At 45.0% G+C, this 17310-nt stretch overlaps 1 protein-coding gene across 5 annotated transcripts in view; it reads left to right on the top strand.

Moving 5' to 3' along the window:
- Positions 1 to 17310, top strand: part of TSNARE1 (t-SNARE domain containing 1) — a 557339-nt gene that overhangs the window by 106695 nt on the left and 433334 nt on the right. For all 5 annotated transcript variants that reach the window (XM_068238108.1, XM_068238109.1, XM_068238105.1 and 2 more), the window contains exon 3: positions 15253 to 15376. In XM_068238108.1, coding sequence (XP_068094209.1) covers positions 15292 to 15376 — 85 coding nt within the window. In that variant the 5' untranslated portion in view covers positions 15253 to 15291. The remainder of the gene's footprint in view (positions 1 to 15252; positions 15377 to 17310) is intronic.

The following is a 17310-nucleotide window of genomic DNA, read 5'->3' as shown; positions in this document are numbered from 1 at the left end:
CCCACTTTTAAGGTAATTTTCTTGGTTGCATTAAAACCTTGCCTATATCTACATTGTATATTACTGTGTATTGTTATGTAGCCCGCCCTTCCAGTCATGCTTAACCCTTAGCCGACCGCTCCACGCCAATTGGCCTGAACACGGTGGCAGCCCCAGGACCGCTCCAAGCCGTTTGGCGTGAACAGCCTTCTATGGGGCTAGTAGGAGAGCGCTTGCGTATCCCTGCTTGGAAGGCGGAGCTCTGCTCTGCCTACAGTCGGAGACTGTTAGACAGCGAAACCGCCGTCTAATTACCTTGTACAGCGCTGTGATCTACAGCAGCGCTGTACTGGGGACAGCTGTGTGACACAACTGTCCCCTCCAGAGGATCAGAGGTGCTCCGCTGTCATAGGCTGAATACCATACACAATAGCAACAGGAGAAAAAGAGTGAGGGAGGAAATGTCAGGATTAGCTTCATTCACAAGGTATTCAGCATGGAAACTGCCTAGAATAGGATTCTCTGCTTTTCCTTTATAAAATTCACAGGAATCATAACGTGGACAGTGCAATATATGTGTTATGTAAGTGGAACTAGTATTTATCTACTTATATACAGTACAGACCAAAAGTTTGGATACACCTTCTCATTCAGAGTTTTCTTTATTTTCATGACTATGAACATTGTAGATTCACACTGAAGGCATCCAAACTATGAATTAACACATGTGGAAGTATAGTACATAATCAAAAAGTGTGATACAACTGAAAATATGTCATATTCTAGGTTCTTCAAAGTAGCCACCTTTTGCTTTGATTACTGCTTTGCACACTCTGGGGCATTCTATTGATGAGCTTCAAGAGATAGTCACCTGAAATGGTTTTCACTTCACAGGTGTGCCCTGTCAGGTTTAATAAGTGGCATTTCTTGCCTTATAAATGGGGCCAGGGCCATCAGTTGCGTTGTGGAGAAGTCAGGTGGATACACAGCTGATAGTCCTACTGAATAGACTGTTAGAATTTGTATTATGGCAAGAAAAAAGCAGCTAAGTAAAGGAAAATGAGTGGCCATCATTACTTTAAGAAATGTAGGTCAGTCAGTCTGAAAAATTGGGAAAACTTTGAAAGTGTCCCCAAGTGTAGTCTCAAAAACCATCAAATGCTACAAAGAAACTGGCTCACATGCAGACCGTCCCAGGAAAGGAAGACCTAGGGTCACCTCTGCTGCGGAGGATAAGTTCATCCGAGTCACCAGCCTCAGAAATCGCAGGTTGACAGCAGCTCAGATTAGAGACCAGGTCTAGCAGCAGACACATCTCTAGAACAACTGTTAAGGGCTCGTTTCCACTTGTGCGGCGTGCGTCTCGCAGACGCACGCCGCACTGAGCGGGTGGGCGGGATCGCAGGCGAATCCCATGAGCCGTGCCATGCACGGCTATGGGATTCGCAGCCTCCGCTGCGAATTCTGCGGGGTATTCCGGGCGAATCGCTCCCGCGAGCGATTCCGCAGCGGCCCCGTCATCCCCTATGGCAGAGTTTCCCCGTGCAAATCATGTGCAGGGAAACTCTGCAGAATCGGCGGCGAAATCGCCGCAGTGGAAACGGGCCCTAAGAGGAGACTGTGTGAATCAGGCCTTCATGGTAGAATATCTGCTAGGAAACCACTGCTAAGGACAGGCAACAAGCAGACGAGATTTGTTTGGGCTAAAGAACACAAGGAAAGGACATTAGACCAGTGGAAATCTGTGCTTTGGTCTGATGATTCCAAATTTTAGATCTTTGGTTCCAACCACCGTGTCTTTGTGCGACGCAGAAAAGGTGAATGGATGGTCTCTACATGCCTGGTTCCCACCGTGAAGCATGGAGGAGGAGGTGTGATGGTGTGGGGGTGCTTTGCTAGTGACACGGTTGGGGATTCATTCACAATTTAAGGCATATTGAACCAGCATGGCTACCACAGCATCTTGCAGCGGCATGCTATTCCATCCTGTTTGTGTTTAGTTGGACTATCATTTATTTTTCAACAGGACAATGACCCCAAACCCACCTCCAGGTTGTGTAAGGGCTATTTGACCAGGAAGGAGAGTGATGGGGTGCTGCGCCAGATGACCTGGCCTCCACAGTCACCAAACCTGAACCCAATCGAGATGGTTTGGGATGAGCTGGACCGCAGAGTGAAGGCAAAAGGGCCAACAAGTGCTAAGCCTCTCTGGGATCTCCGTCATGACAGTTGGAAGACCATTTCAGGTGACTACCTCTTGAAGCTCATCAAGAGAATGCCAAGAGTGTGCAAAGCAGTAATCAAAGCAAAAGGTGGCTACTTTGAAGAACCCAGAATATGACCTATTTTCAGTTGTTTCACATTTTTTGGTTATGTATTATACATCCACATGTGTTAATTCATAGATGCCTTCAGTGTGAATCTACAATGCTCATAGTCCTGTAAATAAAGAAAATTCTTTGAATGAGACGGTGTGTCCAAACTTTTGGTCTGTACCGTATGTGTTTTTTATTACTAGGTTAGCATGGATGTCACTTGTTCTTTAAGATCCCCGACGACTCCCGCGCAAAGTACCACGATAGCTTGAACTCTTGTTTGCGCCAGTCGTGTGCCGTCGCTTATACCTGCTGTGCAGGAAGATGGGTCATAAACGCTAGTTGCCGTGGGACGCCACAGGGATCCAGCCTTGAGAGGGGAGTTTTCAGCTTTAGACACTTGTTCTCATAAAGGGCAGGCTAATACCTTAAAATGCAAGGTGCCCGCATGGCAACACCTAGCACCCATGTGGCATCCCGCCCTGCACGAATGGCATATATCGCCTGTACAACACCACATATCTGAATCTTTCATTGCTCAGCGTGGCTTAAACTGTCTGTAAAAGCGTCTGTCTTTGGAAGTCTGGCGTGCGGAATGGTCTGTATCCATCAAGATTGCAAACAAACACAGATGCATTACATATTTCACTGAGCAGCAAAATGTAATTTCCAGCGAATATAGGCGACGTGCTGCCGGATTCCGACGCGCTGACGCAGTCTGCATATTAATTGCTTGGTTAAAAAATTGTCTGAGCATTGTCTAAGTCAATTTCCGTCTGTGCGTGCCTTTCCGTAATCTGAGAAATAATTGTAATTGAAATCCTTTTCCCTCCCGCAGCTGGTAAGTGAATAAACCAACGCGTTCGCACCAATATTATACGGCGGGGGAATAAAATGGAATTAGCAAAACTTTTATATAGTGTCCAAAGGTAGACTTTATAAAGGCTGGCCTTAAAGTGGACCCAAATTAAAAATACTAGATTTCAGAAATAAAATCTATTTTCGAACTTTTAATAATAAATAGCAGACTTTTTTCAGTTGCATGATGACAAATATAAAATATTTTACATTTATTGTAGGATCCCCTCCCTTCCTTTCATATTGCCGGGACAAAATCCGGCAAACTGGTGGAGTAGATGGTGTCTAGCAATGGAGGAATTGCTAATGGCTGCCCCCAGTATAACCCTAGTTATGAAAAGAGAAGGGTGAAACGCATGCACTGAAAGAAATGCTCATAGGTTTGAAGGAGTGTTTATTTATCTTTGTATGTGTCAGAGTGCTGCAACTAAATATTTTAATTAAAAAAAATGTTTGGTTTGGGTCCACTTTAAAGAGGAACTCCAGTGAAAATAATGCAATAAAAAAGTGCTTCATTTTTACAATAATTTTTTTTATAAATGATTTAGTCAGTGTTTGCCCATTGTAAATCTTTTAAATCCCCGATTTACATTCTGACATTTATTACATGGTGGCATTTTTACTGCTGGAAGGTGATGTAGCTGCTGCATGCTTTTTTGGCAGTTGGAAACAGCTGTAAACAGATATTTCCCACAATGCAACAAGGTTCACAGACAGGAAACTGCCAGGAGTACCATGGTCCTCAGAGTTTCTTGTGGGAGGGGTTTCACCACAATATCAGTCATACAGCTCCCCCTGATGGTCTGTTTGTGAAAAGGAATACATTTCTCATGTAAAAGGGGTATCGGCTACTGATTGGGATAAAGTTCAATTCTTGGTCGGAGTTTCTCTTTAAAACTGTTTAAATATGCTTCTGTTTAAAGAAAAGCAAAAATATAACCTATGTTAATACTATGCAAGAGTTATTTTTAATTTCGTCTTGCTAGAGTGGGCAAGTATTGTTGTTGTTAGCTTGTAGGTTTATTTTTGTGTGTAGTACTGTAATACCCAATCACCAAAATATCGCTTACTGAGACTGCTCGGGTTCCCAATTAGGCATACAAATATACAGGATCTTCTCAAAAATTTGCATATTGTGATAAAGTTCATTATTTTCTGTAATGTACTGATAAACATTAGACTTCCATATATTTTAGATTCATTACACACAACTGAAGTAGTTCAAGCCTTTTATTGTTTTTCTTATTGATGATTTTGGCATACAGCTCATGAAAATCCAAATTTCCTATCTTAAAAAATTAGCATATTTCATCCGACCAATATAAAAGAAAAGTGTTCTTAAAACAAAAAAAGTCGCCCTTCAAATAATTATGTTCAGTTATGCACTCAATACTTGGTTGGGAATCCTTTTGCAGAAATGACTGCTTCAATGCGGCATGGCATAGAGGCAATCAGCCTGTGGCACTGCTCAGGTGTTATGGAGGCCCAGGATGCTTCGATAGCGGCCTTAAGCTCATCCAGAGTTTTGGGTCTTGCGTGTCTCAACTTTCTCCTCACAATATCCCACAGATTCTCTATGGGGTTCAGGTCAGGAGAGTTGGCAGGCCAATTGAGCACAGGAATACCATGGTCAGTAAACCATTTACCAGTGGTTTTGGCACTGTGAGCAGGTGCCAGGTCATGCTGAAAAATGAAATCTTCATCTTCAAATATTCAGTTCTCAGGCTTTGGTTTATTTGAAGGACACTTGTAATGAGTGCTATAAAGAATGCCATTTTATTGCCTTTTAAACTACACCAGTTGCCTAGCTTTCCTGCTGATCCTCTGCCTCTAATACTTTCAGCCAAAGCCCCTGAACAAGCATGCAGCAGATCCGGTGTTTCTGACATTATTGTCTGATCACTCACTCACACAAGAGTGTCTATAATTCTCACTTATGCTGCACTGGCTGAGGGCTGGAGATGCTATCAGCTTGCCTGTGTGTAAATTCAGTCCCCTCTCCTCCTCCCTCCTCCCGTCTGCCTCTGAAATCAATGGCTAGTAATCTCCTCCTCCTCCTTCCCAGACCGGGCTCCCATAAGCCCCTGCTACCTGGACCTTGGCTCTCTGAAAAGCTGTGGGCGAGGCATGTTTAGTTTATAGGAAATTAGAGTATTAAAACAAATCGAAAAAAAGTATTTGGCTTGAGGAATGCCCTATAAACTATATGTAAGGAACACAACTATGCAATGAGTAAAAGTTCATCTCGGATCCACTTTAAACATTTAGAAAGTAAATTGAATGTTTTGTTATATAGTATTAGAGGCAGAGGATTAGCAGAATAGCCAGGCAACTGGTATTGCTTAAAAGGAATGAAGTATGGCAGCCTCCATATCCATACCTCTTTTTTTCAGTTGTCCACTTAAGGACCGCAGTGTTAAACCCCCCTAAAGACCAGGTCATTAACAAATTGGGCCACTGCAGCTTTAAGGCCTCACTGCAGGACCGCACAACTCAGCACACAAGTGATCCCCCCCCCCCCTCTTCTCCCCACCAGCAGAGCTCTCTGTTGGTGGGGTCTGATCGCTCCCCCAGATGTTTATTTTTCTGTAAATTTTTTTTGTTTTTTAAAATAAATTAACATGTAGATCAAATTGATTGATCGATTGCTGAAATCGCCAAGTGTATGGGTGCCTTAACTCTTTCAGGGAGAAAAGGGAAAAATAGAAAAACAGCCTAGTTATTAATGTTTGGCGCTGTAAATACATGTTTATCACATGTCACCTCAGATACACATTTAAGGCCCCGTTCACACTTGCGTTTTGGCAAGTAAACAGACCGGATCCTGATCGGATCCTGATCGGATCCTGACCTGATCCTGATCAGAACCGTACGGTTCAGATCCGGATCCGGTCTGTTTGCATCAGGCATGCATCAGGCTGCCATCTGGATCCGTGGGCAAAAAATAGTTAAATATACATAAAAAAATGTTGGGGTCAGCAGAAGGTGCACCTGGTGCACGTGTAGAATCGGGTTCCTCCGCTGTAGGCCTCACCTCCACCTCCGACATTCTGCCAAACAGTTTCAGCACGTCTGTCACTGCTGCTCCACTCCAGACATGCTTGGCCCATGTGTCCCCCATCCGAAATGGCCGCTTGGATACGCATAGGAAGTGGGGTAGAACGTCAGGTTTTTGTAGGCAGTGTGTTCTGTGCCTTCCGTTTCCCATTGGTTTCTGTGTTCCGGATAGTGCTGTCAGGCTCAGGTCCGGCTCCGGTCCGGGTGCGTGAGCCGGAGATCCGGACCCAAAAAATAGCGCATGTTGGAAAAGAGTCCGGAGTCCGGCTCCGTACTGTACGGAACGTACGTATGTGAACGTCCGCATAGCCTTTACATTGCTTTGCGGAACGTACGTTCCGTTTGTACAGTATGCGGTCCGGATCAGATCCAGAAAATCCGGATAGCGAACGCTAATGTGAACCGGGCCTTAAAGTGACAAGGGACTAGATTGGGAGCCCCTCTGAGGGACAGTTTGTGACTAAACAATATACTCTGTACAGCGCTGCGTAATATGTTGGCGCTATATAAATATTTTAAAGCGGTATTGTCACCATAAAAATCAAATTTCAACGGCAACTGGGCTGAGTGTATTAAGTGATAAAGATGCTCATCCTGCTTTCAAAACTCTTTTTGCTGTTATGGTTTGGAGTTATCACATACCTTCGGAGCACTGGCCCTTTAATAGCCATTGCCATTCAGTTGCATGCTGGGGGTTCTTTTTATCTATAATATATTCCTCCTCTTCCCTTTATTTCCCTGCCTAGCTTCCTAGCTGAAACATGATCCTCTGCTCACTGGTGTTTACAAGCAAGGCTGAGGTGACTCGCGATTGGAGGAGAAAAGAAAAAAAAAAGTTAAGGGAAGAAATGACATCAGGATTTAGCCTCAAACTGTGGGCAAAAGACATGGTTCCCACCAGGAACAAGAATTCTCTTCATTTACGATATAAAATTAGCTGAAATCAAAACATGGACAGTACAATACATGTGTTATGTAAATAGAGCAAGTATTTATCTACTTATATATGTATTTTATATTACTAGGTTAGCATGGGTGTCACTTGTTCTGTAAAGTGGATCCGAGAAACTTTTACTCATTGCATAATTGTGTTCCTTTCATATTGTTTATAGGGCATTCCTCAAGCCAAATACTTTTCTTTATACTCTTATTCCCTATAAACTAAACAAGCCTCGCCCACAGCTTTTCAGAGTGCCTTGGCATTTTCAGACAGTAGCAAGGGCTCATGGGAGCTCAGTCTGGGCAGAAGGAGGGGGAGGTGTTACTATCCAGAGATTTCAAAGGCAGAGGGGAGGAGGAGAGGGGAGTGAAGTTTTCACAGGCTGAGGGCTGGAGATGCAGAGCAGCTTGCCTGTGTGTATTGTGTCAAGAAGATTATGCTTAAAAACAAGAAGAGGATCGAGAGCCCAATATGGTGCAGTATTGTCAGGTAAAATGAAGAGTTCAATACAATTTTATGTATATATATACTCACAAACACGGGTTACCAATAGGCAACCACTTTAAATGCAGGTGGGGAGCATTAGGTCCTGACCCCACTCAGGTTAGGAAGGCGCTCTCTGTAGATGGGGATGCACCCCTCCACCCAGGGTGGACTAGAAGATCAGCAAAAGCTCGGTATACAGAGGCGCCAGAGTAGAGTAAAACGTTTAAAAAACCGTTTAAAAGCAGAGGGGGATGTTAGGGTGGACTCACCTCCCTCTTACAAGAAAAGAAAACTCACTTGAGTCTCAATAAAACAGAATTGTCAAATAATTTATTCAACTCCACAAATGCAACGCGTTTCGCGGGCGTGACCCCGCTTCCTCAGGCAAAAATGGGAGCACAACTCAGTGGGTCAAGCAGTAGGTTTGAGCGCCTCTGTCTTAGATAGAGTAAAAAAAAAAGTAGATTATGGCTGCTCTCATTGTATGACAGGAAGAAATAATCCTATACTGTTGAAGCTGTTTGCAGCTAGATATGCTGTGTTATCTATCTAAACTTTAGATAACATATATAGACAAGTTACTTGTTATAGTTAGTTTTTCATCTCCACTTTAAGATCAAATAAAAGGAAATAGTCCTGGCAGCCCGCACCTGCCTCTGGCTACAGGGCTACTGTTAGGTGAATCCGTCCTCCCTGTGTGTTGCCGACTCCTGATTTGTAGCAGTGGGTATCCGCATCTCCTGCTGGGTGACAAATCTATGTTTGATGGGGAATAGGACTCTCCTGGTTTCCTGCTGCACTTTCAGCCCCCTCCGTAGCGCGGCACAGAGCGGATCGCGCCGCTGCATTAAGCGTAGAAGCGCGGTCTGTGTGATTGCTATGGCGATGTAAAGCCTAGAAGGCTGCCTGTCCGCCTCTTGATGGAATAAACAACGTTCGCTGCTTTACTGTCTGCCAAGATGGGAATCAATCAACACTTTTCCCTCGAAGAAGCGCGTCTGCTGAATAGAAACAGTCGCAACAAAATAACAGTCGTGCGATAAAATCACAAAAGTCATTATGAGGCTTCTCTCACATGGGCAGCTAACGAGCGCTGCGTCCCCCGGCTGCGAGCCGCTCCTGCCGGTCTGCCAAACGCTGGCGTGGTACACGGGGCTGCGGAGTCTGTACAAAATCACCTGACTTCTTAGTTTATGAAACTACCGACTGAATTCTCGACTCTGACTCCACAATACTGGCGTCACAGGCAAAGAGGGGGGGCCTGTCCTTTGCGTGAGCCCCTGAGCATTGCGGCAGGCTCCCTGAGGCATTAAAGGACACCCAAGGTGAAAATAAACTAATGAAATAAACAATTGTATCTGTCCTCTTTGTAAGATATTCCACAGTTTTATTTTATTTTTAAATCTACTTTTGAAGTTTTTACTATTTTATTGTTTTTGCTCAATGACACATTCATTGAAGTATGCCAGAGCTAAAAATCTATGAACTGTTGACCCCTTTTATCTCTCTCCTGCTCTCAGCAGCCATTTTCTGCTAGGAAAGTGTTTTATAGTTGGAATGTCTTATCAGTGAGGGTCACACTGTAGTCATTCCTGTCTGAGTCAGGACTGAGTCAGCTACTTACATACCTGATGATTAACTCTTTCAGGCAGAGAAAGAAAAAAAAGGAACACAGCACAGTTATATGTGTACTAGGCACTGTACATACACATGTCTATCTCATCATGTCACATGTCACTTCGGGTATCCTCTAAGATGTGATTTGCTGCTGCGGAGTAACTTGAGCGCGGCCGCACGTGTGATTACACAAACACTGCGTAAATTGCAGCCGTAAGCACTCTGTGCTTGTTAGATCTGAGGTTAAACTGCACAGCGCTCATGCAGGACTGGACCATGTTCCCTCACGGGCTGGAATCAACTAAGTGTATAGTTTATTATTCACCTGGATGAAAGAATCTTATTCAGATGGTGGTAATGCTAGGTACACACTGAGATTTTGTGGCAGATTTACTGTCGGATCGATTACTTCCATCATGTCCGATCTGATTTCCGATCGATTTTCGATAGTGAATTGAAAACAGTCAGCAATCGATCGGAAATCAGAGTGGACATGTTGGAAATAATTGATCTGACAGTAAATCTGCCAGACATTTTTATTGGGGGACATTTATCAAGAGTGTCTCAGACAAAATATTGGTAGGTTTTTAGAAATCCGTGCAGAACTGTCTCAGACATCCTAAGAAATCACTAGATAGTGCAGATTCCTTCTTAAAATGTTGTAAAATAGGAGGAGCTAGGAAGGGCTCTCAGACAGTGCAGTGTATGGGCCTGTACACACTGCTGCGCTTTTCAAATCGTATGCGTTTTTTAACACCAAGGTCTTTTGAAAAATCATGAAAATGGTGAACTGTACACACTAGTGCAATGCGCTTTTTCTATTCTCATGAAGGCTTGCGCCTTAAAAATCGCATGCAACTTTAAAAGCGCAGCAGTGTGTACAGGCCCATTGAGGGGAATTGCTTTTGCTGAGGTAACCAATACATCTGCTGTATTGATACCAGCAGGCTATGACGAGGAATTCAGCAGGGGGGGGGGGGGGGGGGAGGAGCCATTTACTAATCACATCTAGCCTGCACTGCTGCACTATCTGGAGAACTGCTATGAAGCACTTCTTAATCTGCAGCAGTTTAGGGATGGATTTGCACTTTTTTTTTAACTATAGTGCAGCTCTAAAAATTCACGCTAAACTGACGCTATTAAGTAGGATTTAAGAAGGTTGGTATTATCATGTAGAACTGTTTTCCCTGCTGGTTAGAACAGATTAAGAAGAGAAAACTGTCTAATGCTTTGATAAATGGCCCATAGTGTGTACCTAGCAAAGGGGTCAAAGATTCCAGCAATGTTTATTGTTTTCACTTCTCTGAAGGTTTACAAAGGCATTATCAGGGTCTTTATCAGTGTCTCTCCCTCCCAGCATGGACAGCGCACAGCAGCCCGGGAAGCAGAAGCATCCAGGAGTGTAACATCAAGGTGGCCATACATCTACCGATTTAGCTGTACGATCAACCATTCGAGTCGATCATTTTATAGAATCGAGAGAGAATAGAGTGTGTTTCAGAATTCCCAATCAATGAAAAGTGGCTGATATCATGTCAAATCGACCAGCTTAGTCGATCGAGCAGGATGCAAGATATCGTCCGATCGCACAGGAATAGGCTACTGTTCACAAAACGTTTTTCAATATACCCCTTTACGTTAGCAGCTCCTCCCATCTCATAATAATAGCTCTCTGTGATGCTGCAGTATACAGAACAGGACAGCAGAGCCAGAAGGGGGCAGGCTCGGGCTTGAAAAGACGTCAGAGAAGACAGACTCAGCTATAATAATTCCTGAGCAAAGCCAGACTGAATGCTTAGTCAGGGATTTTATCAGGGCTGATAAGAAGCAAGCTGAGCAGTGAAGGGTGAAACAGAGAGCAGGGTAGGTGTTTTCTCTAATGTTCCCACTGATCTATATAGTAAAATACATGACTGTGCTTCGTGTCTGGTACACTTTAAATCTTCTTTTGCTACAATTTGTGATGGATCAGGATGACAATCAGAATATGTTGAATAGAGTAGTAATCGTTTACCTGATCTACCTCTTTGTATCTGTAGATATCAAATAAGATTTTAACAGAAATTCTGCTTAGCATTGATCTCACCCCTGTAGCTGCCAGGTGTATACTGACTGATCAATTCCAAAACTATGAGAACCTCAATGGCCCACAAGTCCCCCTCTTCCCATCCCCACATAATTAATGTATCTTTCTCAGAAAAAAAGTCTTTATAATCTGCCAATTGACACTCCCCTCCCCCCTCTTATTTTTGGGGGGTAAATTCTGTTAATATGCAGAAAACCTCTGCACTTCCTACGATCTGATTGGCTAGGTTGGTTGCTGGCTGGATACAGTTTTCTAGCAGTGCAGCGCACCCCCTGAAGCTTCTGCTGGGGACACTGAGATCTGGGAGTCTTGACTCTGAAGTGGTTACTATCAGCCATGCTTAGATAACAGGTCAGATGTACCATATGGGAGCAATCGTGTACTGAACATGGTAAAGTTATTCCTGGGTCACGGCTGGATAGACGGACGTCAGTTGCCCGTTACCTGTGTCATAACTAAGCTGACGTAAAGTCGCGGGTGTATGACGGGATGATGCGATGACGGTGTGGGCTCAGTCACGGGCCCAGAGATCTCCTAATTATTACTGTGACTTCTCCTCTCCATCAGATGCCCACTTCTCCCCTGATGCCGTTCCCAGTAATATCCTGATTAACGTTACGGAATAAGGAGGTGTTGGAGAGCTGCCTGAGGATGACTCACCGATCTCTCACTGTCTGATTATTTCATCCTATTCCTTCAGCCAGTGATACTATTCTAGCACAATTCGGATTTAGAAACGCTATCTTAATTGAATATTGATTAAGGCACTTAATATGTGTACAGTGACTTGTGTACAGTCGGGTGGCGTACAAGTGGCTGGCTCTAGGCTATGTGCCTGCTTGCCTCTTACATATTTATTTTGTACTGAAAAATTAAAGAGGAACTCCAGTGAATATACTGTAATGAAAAAGTACTTCATTTTTACAATAATTATGTATAAATGATTTAGTCAGTGTTTGCCCATTGTAAAATCTTTCCTTTCCCTGATTTACATTGTGACATTTATCACATGGTGACATTTTAATGCTGGCAGGTGATGTCAGTGGAAGGAGATGCTGCTTTTTTTGGCAGTTGGAAACCGCTGTACACAGCTATTTCCCACAATGCAATGAGGTTCACAGAGAAGAAACTGTCAGGACCATGGTCATCATGACATCACACTGTGGGAGGGGTTTCACCACAATACCAGCCATACAGCGCCCCTGATGATCCGTTTGTGATAAGAAATAGATTTCTCATTTAAAAGGGGGTATCGGCTACTGATTGGGATGAAGTTCAATTCTTGGTTACGGTTACTCTTTAAAAACAAATTAAGGGTGCTTCGAGACATTTGAGAGGCGCCTCTCCAAACAGCTCCAAGCACCCTTTGGTACTTAGCCTGAGGAAGGGGGCACAGACCACGAAATGCATTGCCAGTGCATATAACAATTCATTTATTTATATGAATTTGTCTTCATTGAGGTGGGTCACCTCATTTTTTTCTATTTTACTTGTTTTTAACATACAGTAGAATCCCGTTATAATAAACTCTGATATAGTAAACCTCTGGATATAGTAAACTCAGCCCTCAGGTCCCAGCAAATATGTCTGTATAAATTCTTATACAGTAAACTACTTTTCCTGGTCCCTTGGAGTGTACTATAAAGGGATTCTACTGTAGTTTTATTACATCCTGGGTGCCTGCCCCAACCCCCCCCCCTCATATTTCTTACCCTCCTTTTGGTGGGGTGTCTCAGTTTGGGCCCTCGTGGCTCTGCCAGCCACAGGACCATCTAGGGTTTTTTGTAGCAAGAGGGTTCCCACATCCTGCCCTCCTGGATACCTGAGTGGAGTTGGGTTTCTTCATCTCCACCTTGAACCTCTCCTTGTGAGTACCGAATTCTGCCACGTTTTGCCAAAGAGCACCCTGTGACACACTGCGCCATCGGGGCTTCCAGTTGACTCGCTGTTTTTCCATTCAGGGTCGTACCCTTTTTGCTAAACTGGTTGTTTTGGAAGTTTTTGCTTTAAGTTGCTTTGTTTCCCGTCAGACTTGAATGAAGGAACAGACTTGCAGAGCACGATTCCTTTACCAGTGATCTTTGCGGAAACGTGCTAGCTTTGCCTGTTCCTGACGGCGGAGGAAAAAGCAGAGATGGGCACAGAGCAGCAAGCAGCCCAGAAAATCAATCCCAGAACGTCTTATATTCTGGAAGCAGAATTGGGGATGGGAAATTAGGTGGCACATTTATCGATTGTTTTTCGTTTTGCCTCAGGTCAGGAGAGCTTCTTTGGTGTTCTCAGTGGACCTATTCATGCATTACAGTATCGGCCGGGCAGTTTAATAATATGGTTGGTCTAAAGGCCCTGTACACACACTAGATGAACCTCAGCCGAGGTGGCCGATATAACCACCAATGTTACCGCAAATCCAACATTTTCTGGTTGAACTCGATGGATGCATGTCTTTTTTTCAACCCAAATAACTATGTAACATCATCCGACTCTTCAGTTTATGAAACCACCAACTCCAGGTACCCAAAAATTACTCCAACTCCTCTACTCCGACTTCACAGCCCTGGTGCTCGTACAGTGGTGCAACTTACTTAATTGGGCCAACCTGCAAAAATGATAGCATGGGCCCCCTTGGTCCTCAAACCCCATGAGGGTCATGTGATCGGGAGGCGGCGAATGGCAGCAGGGAGTGTTCTGCTTTGAAGCAGCATCTGGAAGCAGGAAAAATGACACACCTCTGCTATGCTCTACTCTGCATGGCGGAAGGAGGTGGCAGGGATGGATTTTGCTAATTGGCTGCACTTGCGATTGGAGAGAGGGAGGAGGGCCTCCGGGCCCTCCTGCGATGGCGGGGGTCGCAGGGGTGATTGCTACGCCCATGTGCTCGTAGCTTCTGACTGAATCCTGCCTTGTTCTCAGTGGCCGTTGGTAAAGGCCTCTAGTTTCCTCTTCATGCACCAGATCAGTCCAGGCAGCTGGTTTCCATGGACTCCCTGTGTAGGCAGGAAGCTGTGAGGTAAAGGACAATGGAGGCAGCTGTGCAGCATTTCACTGCGGTGACGATGTGAGTAGGGATTCCATTTCTTATAAATGTCTATTCATGACAGAATCCTTTTAATCCTTTGAAAACGGCGACACACCAGCAACCAGAGGTGTCTGAAAACGTTCCCATCGCTGCTACAGTCGCGGATTCACTCCACGCTCATTATCATCCCTCTACTTAAGTACCGCAAACATCTGCCTAACGCAGAGTACAATGAGCCGCTGATGAGGCGTCCTTGTGATGTAAACCATGGCAGACGTAAAGGAAGCTTTATTGGCCAAAGCGTTGTATGAAACTACTTTAAGTTGGCTGCACCTCACTTACCCTTTAAACACGTGAAACAGTGTCTACTGACCACATATGATATTGCTCCGTTATTGCCTGATGAGGCGGGATCAAACCTGCAAAACGCGTTGAATTGCCCCCCCCCCTTCCCCTAGTATGTAAATAAACTTGCTGTATGGTCCCGACGGCTGATATTGTGGTGAAACCCCTCCCACAGTGTGATGTCACAAACTAGGTCCTGACAGTTTGTGGTCTGTGAACCTCATTGCATTGTGGGAAATAACAGCTGTTTCCAACTGCCAAGCAACCAGTATCTCCCGCTCTGCATATGTAGATCTATAAAAAAGAAAAAAACCTAAACCATTTTAGCCTATCACATTATTAGGGGGTGTGGTTATTGATAAGAGCAGTTGGTGCTGTCTGTTTTTCATGTCTGCCAGTAGTAAAGATGGTAATCTGCAGGCTGAATGGGCATCAAACAAAATGAACAGTATGCATCAAACTTTTCACTTTGCAATGTAATGATTTCTTATTTCCCTCCATTTCGCTACAGTTCCTCTTTAACCAGAACCTTGCTGTCTTCTCCCCGCAGGTCTCGGGAGTCTGCAGCCAGAGAATCGGGTGTATAAACATGTCGTATGGCTCCGTGGATGGAAGCGGATTTGGAAGTAGGAATCCGTTCGGCGGTCCGTCTTCTCATGGTTACCAGCCTTTAGGTAGGTCCTTGGTGCGGGTCTAGGAATGGCTGCTTCTGCTCATTAGAAGCAGCGGTCCGTCTTCTCATGGTTACCAGCCTTTAGGTAGGTCCTCGGTGCGGGGCTCGGATTGGCTGCTTCTGCTCATTAGCTGCGCCATGATAATGTACAATCCGTGACTGGCTGTGTTCACACTTGTGCCTCACGTGCAAAATCTAATGAAAATCATTAAGGTGGTCATACTTCTTGCCATTTTGGGGGCCATCCGATAATTATAATCCGTATATACTCGCATATAAGCCGACCCGCATATAAGCCGACCCCCCCACTTTTACTTCACAAACCAGTAAAAAATGATTGACCCCCATATAAGCCGGGGGTAGGAAATGCTGGCCGCCTTATTCCCCTAGTGTGTCCCAGTATCGCTAGTATAGTGCCCAGTATTGCTAGTATAGTGCCCAGTATAGCTAGTATAGTGCCCAGTATAGCTAGTATAGTGCCACAGTATAGCTAGTATAGTGCCCCAGTATAGCTAGTATAGTGCCCCAGTATAGCTAGTATAGTGCCCCAGTATAGCTAGTATAGTGCCCCAGTATAGCTAGTATAGTGCCCCAGTACAGCTAGTATAGTGCCCCAGTACAGCTAGTATAGTGCCCCAGTATAGCTAGTATAGTGTCCATTATAGCTAGTATAGTGCCCAGTGTAACTAGTATAGTGTCCATTATAGCTAGTATAGTGCCCATTATAGCTAGTATAGTGCCCATTATAGCTAGTATAGTGCCCATTATAGCTAGTATAGTGCCCAGTGCAGCTAGTATAGTGCCCAGTGTAGCTAGTATAGTGCCCAGTGTAGCTAGTATAGTGTCCATTGTAGCTAGTATAGTGCCCAGTGTAACTAGTATAGTGTCCATTATAGCTAGTATAGTGCCCATTATAGCTAGTATAGTGCCCATTATAGCTAGTATAGTGCCCATTATAGCTAGTATAGTGCCCAGTGCAGCTAGTATAGTGCCCAGTGTAGCTAGTATAGTGCCCAGTGTAGCTAGTATAGTGCCCAGTGTAGCTAGTATAGTGCCCAGTGTAGCTAGTATAGTGCCCCAGTATCGCTAGTATAGTGCCCCAGTATCGCTAGTATAGTGCCCCAGTATCGCTAGTATAGTGCCCCAGTATCGCTAGGTAGTGCCCCAGTGCCCCCCCGCCTCCCCTCTCCCCCGCGGCCGCCGCTGCTTTTACCTTAGCAGGTGCCGCTTCTTCTATTCCCCTCCTCTCTGGCTCCATAGGACAGCAGCACTCTTCACGGTGGCTGCTGTGATCAGACAGGAAGCAGCGAAGAGCGCGGCTTCCTGTAGCGGCGGTTGCTATGGGAACCGCTCTCTCTCTCTACTGCAGCCGCCGTGAAGAGCGCTGCAGTGATTTACGGAGCCGGACAGGAGGGGAATAGAAGAAGCGGCGCCGGGCAGGTAATTGCAGCGGTAGCGGCGGGGGGGGGGGGGTTGTGACAGTGCGGGGGGCTCGGACCACCATCACCAGCACCAGACTCGCATACAAGCCGACCCCCCAACTTTTGACCCCCTTTTTGGGGGTCAAAAATTCGGCTTGTATGCGAGTATATACAGTAATTGGATGAAAGTCGGTGCCGCATCAAATTTCAGTCTGATGCTGGCGATCGGGTGCACAGCGGTAATGCCGTGCAAGCGCCGGGACCCCTGAATGCTGCCCACCCAAATTGTTATGTGCTCCCCCTGGTGTTGATGCATTAAAATCTCACCTTTCCGGCCACCACGAGTCCAGCTGCTCTTTCTTCGGTTCTGCCGCATATAACACTGGCACGTGAGTGACGTCACACCCACCATGTGCCATGAGCAGCAGTCACATGGGATGAGAATGAGGAAGTACGAGCAGCTGGACCATCGCAGCAGCTGGAACAGGTGAGATTAGAATGCACGAGCATTGGG

This window comes from Hyperolius riggenbachi, chromosome 5 (genome assembly GCF_040937935.1).
Source record: "Hyperolius riggenbachi isolate aHypRig1 chromosome 5, aHypRig1.pri, whole genome shotgun sequence".
NCBI lineage: Eukaryota > Metazoa > Chordata > Amphibia > Anura > Hyperoliidae > Hyperolius > Hyperolius riggenbachi.
This window is presented reverse-complemented; position numbering and strand designations above follow the sequence as displayed.